Consider the following 10,647-nt stretch of genomic DNA (forward strand, 5'->3'; position numbering starts at 1 on the left):
GTATATATTTGTGTAGTATTCTGAGAATGCTTCATAATAATGTCTTTCTTCCTTTCTTATAAAGAATAGAAATGGAGAAGAGTAAAATGCCAACAGCATACATCTCTTACACATGAGTTCAGCTCTGTTTCAACAGCATCATCACAGATCTGTAGTTCTACAAACTGAATGTATGTAACGCCACCTGCTGGTGATGAGCTGTATCATGACATTGTGATCATTTTTTCCATATAATAAGTTATTGTAATATTTTTTACTACAAAACCGTGTTTGACCAATATTGTTGTTGCATTAATGAGTATAGTGCATTTCTGTTTGCATTTCTACCTTTACTCATCTGAATGTATTCCATGTTTGTATTTTTAATATAGTTAAAGTTAGTTATAGTCTGTTATCAAACTACTGGGCATTAACAGATGAACAGAAGTTTACCTGTCGTACACTACTTGTCTCTTATTGGTGGAAGTTTTGAGTGTAAAAACCAGAGACTGTAAGGTAAAAACTCTATTATGAAACAAAGGTTACATTGGGTAACAAACTAGGGGAAAAGTCATTTTCCGGACCCCGAGACGTGACACGTGATCAAATCCCGCAGCTGTGATTGGCTGAAGAGGCGTATATTAAGATCTGGGACAAAGATTGCGGTGAAGTCTGTGTTCGCACTGCTGTAAGAAAGAAAACAATGCTGTTCAACAAGGTAAGCGCATTTATTGGACATTAAAACGTTATTCACCGGCGTATCTCTGTAGTTTAAGGTGATTTGTATGGTTCGTGGCAGATTGTGTTGGCCGTCTGATCGAGTGTGAAAGCTTTGGTAGCTGCGTCAGCGGCTAACGGTAGCTGACGCAAGTTCAACGATACCTGCACATTTTAACACCTCAAGACGGAAAGTGTGCAATATCTTGTGTTTTACTCGTGTGTGTGTGTGTGTGCTGTCTCCCTGAAAAACAACTAGCTAAGCAGGTCGTTTTACACATTTCACCCCTAACTTGAAATTAAACATGTGCAGCCTATTAAACATAATAATATTGTAAAAGCTGCAGTCAAGACTGTTGTGTCATGAGACCAACCATAACCTGCAGTGTTACGTTTTACATGAGCATGTTATTCAGGTTGATGGGTTTGCATTAAGGTAATTGTTTGTGTTGGTGTTATTGGATTGAACAAGATGATATTGGAGAGCTTTGTGTTATTGTTGATGGTCTGGATGTTATGGCAGGGCTCTTGTGTGACACAGATGTGGTTTAATAGTCCACTGAACCTTTGCTTGCTTTTGTGAAGCTGTCTCATGTTTTATAAAGTGGGTGTAGTAATTGCGTGATTGTGTGTAGTTAAAAGTCAATGCAAGGACAGGTGTGTGTGTAATCACCTCGCAGCTTGTTAGAACCTGTATCTGTGGCAGTAGAGCCAGCATAACCTTTTTTTTTTTTTTTTAACTTTGGTTAAAAAGGTTTTACCATGTTCTGTTGGGCCTATTTTGAATGTTTGTGCTGATCTTCCCGCTACCTGCTCAGGTGCTCAGAGCCAGTGTGCGCTCTGGAATCCGGCTTCAGAGCTCCAATGCTGCTGCAGCCAGTGTTGCAGCCCCTCACGGCGGCCATGCAGCATCCCAAGGCTTCTCATTTGGTGAGTAGGATGTAAACACTTTACTTTATTTTGAAAAGATCTGTTCATTCTGTTATATCTGCCTCATAACATCAACACAAGCCCAGCACCTAATAAGACTTCTACCTCATTGTAATGTTCTGAACTTAACTAGGTGTAAGAGATGTCCTCCTACTGAAAGTGTGATTATTAACAAAGGGGGGAAAAAAGGTGCTGCCAATCAAGTGCCTTTTATATTGCAACTTTAATCTTTTGTAGGGTAAAACCATACCTGCATTATGGAATAATCTTTCCTTTGAGGATATTTGACAAAAATAGAAAGAAAATACCAACTTGATTTGACTGCTGAAGCCTAATAAAACTGTGGGCTGAACACAGAAGCAGGTCTGTGTGTTTTGTTCTTCATCATTTACATCCAACTTTAGTTGGGAAACAATTTCTTCACACTTGATCGAGTGGAAGAAATTATAACCGCTCCAAATAATTCTTTTAATACACAAACAGTATTCAATGTAAAAAAGTTACGACTATATAAAGTGTGTTTAAGTTACTCATCGCTTTGTCTCTTTTTTTTTTTTTTCTTCTTTTTTTTTTTTAAACTACAGAGATGTCAGAGCAGCAAAAGGAGTTCCAGCAGCTGGCGAGGAAGTTTGCACGTGAGGAGATTGTTCCTGCTGCGCCTGCTTATGACAGAAGTGGTGAGGTGAGAATGCCTAGAGATTAGTAACAGGAAGTGTAAATCAAAGGTGAAATAAAGCTGGATTTAACAGTCAAATCATATAGGCGCTATGAAAAGTAATCGCGCTAGGAAATGTGTTTGCTACCGTGCCTGCACATGCTTCACCCCCCCCCCCCCTTGCCTAGTCTCAATTTTTCAAAGAATTAAGAAATAAAAAAAATAAACCTTTTTAAATAAAGAACTTGTGAAAACAACTAGAACCAAAGCAGATTGGGTCATCCAAAAAACTAGAAACCTTTTACTTTGTAGTTTTAAGACTTATCCCTCCCCAGAGCAATAAGGTGTGCTTCAGCACATGTGTGAATACTCCATAGAGCTTACACATCATGGCTGTCAGCATAACACCTCTGGACATCTTTAGCACAAATATTTGAACCATTAATATTATATTAACCAAATATTTTACTTTCCTCCTACTTTCAAATCACTTACCAAACCCCCCTCTTTAAACAAGCTTTTAATGTATGATTGTGATGTATTTTCTGTAGTTTGACCTTTTATTGTTATCTTTATGATTTGTGTAATGTTGCAATGTCTGTTAGTCTGTCCTTACTCTGCTGTTCTTTACTTTTTAACAATTGTTAAAAGTGTTTTTGACATGCTCTTATAAATAAAATGTATTATTATTAACTTTTTTCAAAGGCTCTCGTAATGTGCATCAATGTCACCTTTTTTAAATCTTATTTCATTTACGTCATATAGAGTTTTTTTTTTGTGTTTATCTGTTTACTCTCTGCTGCTGGAACATGTTAGTGTTCAATGTCTTTTCTTTTTTTTAAGCAAACATTTTTTTTATTTAAAAAAAGTTTGAATAACAGTCAGTTAATCTTCCCATCATTTTGCAGTATCCTGTCCCTCTAATCACGAAGGCATGGGAGCTCGGGCTGATGAATGGTCACATTCCACAAGAGTACGGTGCGTAATTCTGTCTTTTTAATTTTTGAGTTATCCACCATGATCAGAGTTTCTCTCCTGAGTTTCCCCATTGTGGGAAGACATGCTAACCTCTTGTCCCACAGGCTTGTAGATGATGAAAAAAACAATAGCTAGGCTTAATATTAATCTCTAAAAATCTTATGTGAAATAATCATTTCTTCTAAATGTGAATATACACTGCTCAAAAAAGTAAAGGGAACACTTAAACAACACAATGTAACTCCAAGTCAATCACACTTCTGTGAAATCAAACTGTCCACTTACAAAGCAACACTGACAATCAATTTCACATGCTGTTGTGCAAATGGAATAGACAACAGGTGGAAATTACATTATTAGCAATTAGCAAGACACCCCCAATAAAGGAGTGGTTCTGCAGGTGGTGACCACTTCTCAGTTCCTATGCTTTCTGGCTGATGTTTTGGTCACTTTTGAATGCTGGCGGTGCTTTCACTCTAGTGGTAGCATGAGACGGAGTCTACAATCCACACAAGTGGCTCAGGTAGTGCAGCTCATCCAGGATGGCAAATGAATGCGAGCTGTGGCAAGAAGGTTTGCTGTGTCTGTCAGCGTAGTGTCCAGAGCGTGGAGGTGCTACCAGGAGACAGGCCAGTACATCAGGAGACGTGGAGGAGGCCGTAGGAGGGCAACAACCCAGCAGCAGGACTGCTACCTCTGCCTTTGTGCAAGGAGGAACAGGAGGAGCACTGCCAGAGCCCTGCAAAATGACCTCCAGCAGGCCACAAATGTGTCTGCTCAAACGGTCAGAAACAGACTCCATGAGGGTGGTATGAGGGCCCGACGTCCACAGGTGGGGGTTGTGCTTACAGCCCAACACCGTGCAGGATGTTTGGCAATTGCCAGAGAACACAAAGATTGGCAAATTCATCACTGGCACCCTGTGCTCTTCACAGATGAAAGCAGGTTCACACTGAGCACCTGTGACAGAGTCTGGAGACGCTGTGGAGAATGTTCTGCTGCCTGCAACATCCTCCAGCATGACCGGTTTGGCAGTGGGTCAGTAATGGTGTGGGGTGGCATTTCTTTGGGGGGCCGCACAGTCCTCTATGTGCTCGCCAGAGGTAGCGTGACTGCCATTAGGTACAGAGATGAGATCCTCAGACCCCTTGTGAGAACACATGCTGGTGCGGTTGGCCCTGGGTTCCTCCCAATGCAAGACAATGCTAGACCTCGTGGCTGGAGTGTGTCAGCAGTTCCTGCAAGACGAAGGCATTGATGCTATGGACTGGCCCGCCTATTCCCCAGACCTGAATCCAATTGAGCACATCTGGGACATCATGTCTCGCTCCATCCACCAACGCCACGTTGCACCACAGACTGTCCAGGAGTTGGCGGATGCTTTAGTCCAGGTCTGGGAGGAGATCCCTCAGGAGACCATCTGCCACCTCATCAGGAGCATGCCCAGGTGTTGTAGGGAGGTTATACAGGCATGTGGAGACCACACACACTACTGAGCCTCATTTTGACTTGTTTTAAGGACATTAAATCAAAGTTGGATCAGCCTGTAGTGTGTTTTTCCACTTTAATTTTGAGTGTGACTCCAAATCCAGACCTCCATGGGTTAATTAATTTGATTTCCATTGATAATTTTTGTTGTCAGCACATTCAACTATGTAAAGAACAAAGTATTTAATAAGAATATGTCATTCATTCAGATCTAGCATGTGTTATTTTAGTGTTCCCTTTATTTTTTCTTGAGCAGTGTATTTTCAATGTTTGTCCCTTCTTGTATTTAGGTGGAATGGGCCTGTCAAGCTTTGAAAACTGCCTCATCACAGAAGAGTTGGCTTATGGCTGCACAGGAGTACAGACTGCTATCGAAGCAAATTCTCTGGGGGTAAGTCCCACATGTCAAGAAACATGTTGCATCTTTTAAATCCTATTATATGTATGACTAGAAAAGCAGAAAATACAGCTCTTCAGTGAACCTGTAAGGCTATAAATGCTATTTTGTTGTAACTGGGCTGTACCTCATACAGGACATTACCTGATGTCAACATCACATCAGCCTGAGTTCTAACACTGATTAATAGCAGTGGTTGTAGCTTAGTTATAAACACGTTATCTTTTTCTCCCAAAGGCCATGCCCATCATTTTAGCAGGCAATGACGCACAGAAGAAGAAATACCTGGGAAGGCTGGTTGATGAGCCGCTCATGTGTGTAAGTGTTTCCTTTTTTAAATGAAATTGTACATACATACACGTTTGCTGAAATGTAAATGATTATTAGCCCTGATGGTTCATAGTATTACTTTACTGCTGGATACTATCACAGCAAAAAGAATCAAAGATGCTCCAGCTTCTATCACAACACTCTGTGTACTTCTTCTTTCGGCAGGCGTACTGTGTCACAGAGCCCGGCGCAGGCTCTGACGTGGCCGGCATCAAGACCAAAGCGGTGAAAGTGGGGGATGAGTATGTTGTAAATGGTCAGAAGATGTGGATCACTAACGGAGGGAAAGCTAACTGGTATGTACTCACTATTAATGTGTACAATGATATTATACACACTTGTGTGGAGGCTGCAGGTTGTTGTGGAGTCATTGTAGAGTTGGCTCAACAACTCCTTAAACATCGGATACAACACCTTAGTTTGAACACAATCTGAACATTAGAAATAGTTGATGGAATAAATGATTTAATGTATCATCTTATAAGCTACATTATAGTGTCTCCATCAAATAGGCTCAGTCTTTTGTTTGAAGCAGACTAACTGTTTATCTGAGGGAGGCCTTTATTTCTAATTCCACTTGTTTGATAAGGGTCATTTACCATGTTTTCTGATCTGCTCAAGCTTTCCTTAATGTTACTCTTTTAATTCAAACTTACTTTTTATTTATTTTTTAAACCTAACATGTAGTTACTCCCATTTTGTATCACTGGTCAGTTGTGACAAAATGCAGTGACTGAAACAGGACAGTAATACTGCATTTCAAATGTAATGTACTAAAAATATGGGTATTTAATGGGCACCTGTAGCTTAGTGGTTAGTGCACATGACCCCTGTATGGAGGCCATTGTCCTTAAAGCAGATTGTATGAATCTGACCTCCTTTCCCCCCAGTCAGTCCTCTCTCTTTCCCAGGTTTTTGACTCTATCCCCTATCCTGTCTCTAGCTAGAGGCATAAAAATCCCCCAAAAAACATGGACATTTGTTTACATGTCTTGTTAGTAGTCCAGAATCTGTCTGTCCGTTTTTATTCCAACATCTAATACTTTCTTTTATTTGTGTTAAGCTAGAGACTTACGTTTTTATAGGAGAGAATACGACCGATTAGTTCTTACTATACACGCCAAATAAAATGGAAACTGATAATTAATAGTTGGGTCTCTATCTTGTACTGATTGACCTTTTATCTGTCTTTCACATGTCCAGGTACTTCCTCCTGGCCCGCACTAACCCGGATCCCAAGTGTCCTGCTGGTAAAGCCTTTACAGGATTCATTCTGGACGCTGACACCCCGGGAGTAATGGTCGGAAGGAAGGTGTGTTGAAAGTTGATGTGGTTTTGTTTTTGTGGTTCAAAATATTCCCTCAGCCTGAGTAGAGCATTTTTTTTCTTTATAAAGCCCATGCTCCCTATAAACATCATGAAGTGTAACTGTCAAAAGACAAATAAATCAAATTTCAATTAAAAGGGAAATCAAGTGGTTGGATAGTTTCAGCCCATGAGGTAAACATAATAAATTGGACACAATGGGAAGGGAGTTTTAAAGGGACAGCAGCTGAAACAAACTGTTACAGACAGAGGCTGAAATAAGGGGATTTACAGATGCCAATATAAGATGAATGAGTTTTTTTTTTTTTTTGGGGGGGGCTGCAAAGCAACTAGGTTTCCCAGACTGGCATCACGAAAGGTGTATTTGAGTATAATCTGGGATCTTTAAGCTCCATGGAAAAGTTTTATGGAAAAAGGCTTTTTGTGTTTTATCTAAACTGGTAATAATTTAAAGCTGTAAAATCTGTTACCGTTTGGATGTTTCTATACATTTCAAATCTTACAAAGAAGGCATATGACTCAGGGAAAGAAACCTGCCCTAATGCCATCATGTCCTTGTGATTGTTTGTGCTTGTAGGAGCTGAACATGGGCCAGAGGTGCTCCGATACCAGAGGCATTACCTTTGAGGATGTGAGGATACCGAAGGAGAACGTCCTGATCGCAGAGGGATCAGGCTTCAAAATTGCGATGGGAGCCTTCGACAGCACGAGGCCACCCGTAAGTCTTCAAACTGATAACACAGAAATTCTGTTACAAAGAAACATGTGAACTTGTTTATCATAATATGTGTTGCTATAATGAAATGCAGGTGGCAGCAGGAGCAACGGGCCTGGCACAGAGGGCACTTGATGAAGCTACCAACTATTCCCTGGAGAGAAAGACATTTGGAAAGGTTATTGCTGAGGTATGATTTCACTGCAAAACATTTTATCTACTTCAAATTTTATTTTCTCTCAAGACTATATGCCAAAGTTTTGTTGAAGAGACAAAACGGTTTGCAAACTTTCCAGGCATGTGACCAGATGAGTGTGCGCTGCACTTGATGTGTTCTGGTTTCCCTGCTTGCAACTCATCTTGTCAAGTTCTGGTATTTCTGGTTATAGTTAGTTATATCCCAGAGCACAAACAAGCGTTCACCTCGGCACACCCTGTTGTTAATCAACTTGATTGTTTACACACAAACTTTCACAGCACAAGAGTAAACCAACAACACGCCATTCAAACTCTACATTCTAGCACACACAGAGTAAAAACAAAGATTCACCAAAAGTCTGCGTTAGAGCAGGCTTGAAGCTGCCCCTCTGGCCTCTGCTCTGTGTGTGTATGCACAACTCTGACTCGCTCTTTCAAGCAGGCAGACCTTCAGCTCTGTGGTCAAAGCTTCAACCATGAAAAGTATAGAAAACAGACCATGTCACGCCAAGTCTCTTTAGTGTAAACTGGCAAGGGAAAGATTGTTGTAGACCGGTGCATTGAAAATGCAAGTTGCAACTATCTTTGCTCGACAGCTGTGGCTCAATTGGTGGAGTTGGTCATCTCTCAACCGGAAGGTTGGGAGGGTTCGATCCCCAGCTCCTGCAGCAACATGTCTAATGTGTCCTTGGGCAAGACTCTTAACCCAGAATTGCTCCCCGTGCTTCTTCAGCAGCGTATGAATGGGATTAGTTACTTCTGATGGTCACATTACATAGCCGCTTCTGGATTTAGTGAGTGAATGGTTAGGTGGGCAATGCGGTGTCATCACACACGACTCGTGCACAAATAGGACCTCTGGACATGCATTTGGGCGGCTACATTCTGCAACGTTCAGTGCCTTGCTCAAGGGCTAGAAAAGCAGTATATGAACTGAAGTCCATTTACCTGATCTTTATAAACTGATCAACTGTCCTTTTTTATTTCTCTGAATTACAGAGTTTACTGTGGGATGCTTTCTTTAAAGGGCAATTGGCTTATAATCGGGTGACACGCCAGCTGTACAGTGTAAAAAGTACAAAATATGGCCCAACTCATTAGGTTCCTCTGTCTCTTCCTGTTCTACAGCATCAGGCTGTGTCCTTCCTCCTGGCTGAGATGGCCATGAAGGTGGAGCTGGCCAGGATGGCATACCAGAGGTCTGCCTGGGAAGTGGATCAGGGCCGCAGAAACACCTACTACGCCTCCATCGCCAAGGCATTCGCTGGAGATATCGCCAACCAGGTGGCCACTGACGCCGTCCAGGTGTTTGGTGGCAACGGCTTCAACAGCGACTATCCGGTAGAGAAACTGATGAGAGACGCCAAGATCTACCAGGTGGGGGATGATATTGTGCACTCAATCTCTGTTCTGTAAAGGTTTTTGGGATACGTTCATGTTCTAATGTGTACTTTCTCATTCCCCCTTCATAGATCTACGAGGGCACAGCTCAAATCCAAAGACTCATCATCGCCCGAGAACACTTTGGAAGACACAAGAAATGAACTCTGCTCACCTGACTTGTCCTCATTGAAATGTACTTTGTTGTAACTTTTGTACACATAGGGGTGTCCATGGAAATAGATCTGAGAACTTAAAGGACTTGTTTGTAAGATTCAGGGGTATCTTTGAACAGAAATCGGTGTGAAATATTCAAACATGTGTTTTCATCAGTTTATAATCAACTTAACATAATAAATGTTATTTTTTTTTTGTATGTCTTCAAATGAGCTTCTTTTAGCTACATAGAGTATGTCCTCTTACATAGCCCTCCATGTTTCTACGGTTACGGAGCTCATCTACATAATTGGAAAGGGGGAGTAGATGCCTCTGAATCCTACACAAAGGTCTTTTAACGCAGTACAAAGTTGTTCAATATTGCTTGCCTTAACATCAATTCATCCTGCCTTTCTTTTTAAATCAGACCCAGATTTTGTAGACGGCAGTCCACCAGTCAACAGAATTTGAAAACCTGTTTAATGAAGCTCAACTGAGGCCTTGTGTTTTCTGACTAAATAAATTGACCATGATCTGCTTGCTTCCAGCTGCTGCTTGTTGCACATAGCAGTCAGACTGGTCTCCTGAGCTTATGATAGCACTCTGGGTATAGTGTTTAATGTCAATGAAATATATAGTGTATTTATTAAGCATCAACCTGGTACACTACTTGTCAGTTGTCCATGATAAATCAAACTGTATCTCACAATAAATTGGTTTGTAATGAAGTGAGTTGATGATATTAAATGTTTGAGAATGTGTTTTGGTCTTCAATCTGATTTCAGTAAACTCAAAGTTAGCAAGGATTGTTGTTCGTTTTTTTTTTTCTGCACATATCGTTTAGACTGTCATATCTGTCTCTAACATGGCGTAAATCACACTTTGTTGGCTGTCATTAAGGACTTACCACACATGCTTTGAAAAATGTAACTGAGTTCCTACATCAAACCATGAATGCAGTTTTAATTATTACATGAGACTAAAACATTTATCTCTGGACTATGTTTGGGGGGAAAAAAAGGGAACGTGTGTGGAACGGTATGTTTCATAAGTGTAAAATTGCATGTTGTCTGAAGATTGTTTTCTGCCTGGTTTGCAATTAGGTCCTAAGACGTTACTGTCACCATCCAACATAGAGAGGTGCAAGCGTTACACTTCACCTCTCAACCACTTGACTGGACTTTGGATGTAATATGTAGGCCAATATGTTCAAGCTGTCACAGTAACAGAAAGAAACTTCTGCTTTTATGTATTCCAGCCATATAAAATAAAAGGTTCAATTCATGCTAGAACTGATTGGGTTTTTTTTTTTGTGCATTTTGAGGATATGAAGGATTTTTTGATTCTGTTGACAATTGTCTGCTGAAATGCTCATGTTGCAGATTTGATTAGCTTGCC

General features: G+C 40.8%; 1 protein-coding gene across 1 annotated transcript; it reads left to right on the forward strand.

Moving 5' to 3' along the window:
- The first annotated feature begins 555 nt into the window (after positions 1 to 555).
- On the forward strand, positions 556 to 10,533 carry acadm (acyl-CoA dehydrogenase medium chain). Its single transcript, XM_020656270.2, has 12 exons — positions 556 to 697; positions 1,515 to 1,626; positions 2,211 to 2,308; positions 3,190 to 3,259; positions 5,038 to 5,138; positions 5,382 to 5,462; positions 5,640 to 5,770; positions 6,678 to 6,786; positions 7,378 to 7,518; positions 7,610 to 7,705; positions 8,842 to 9,090; positions 9,186 to 10,533. Exons 1-12 carry the CDS (start codon positions 683 to 685, stop codon positions 9,255 to 9,257), a joined length of 1,275 nt encoding a protein of 424 aa, XP_020511926.1. The 5' UTR covers positions 556 to 682; the 3' UTR covers positions 9,258 to 10,533.
- Positions 10,534 to 10,647: the final 114 nt, after the last annotated feature.

The sequence above is a fragment of the Labrus bergylta genome, chromosome 4 (assembly GCF_963930695.1).
Source record: "Labrus bergylta chromosome 4, fLabBer1.1, whole genome shotgun sequence".
In the NCBI taxonomy this organism is placed as follows: Eukaryota; Metazoa; Chordata; class Actinopteri; order Labriformes; family Labridae; genus Labrus; species Labrus bergylta.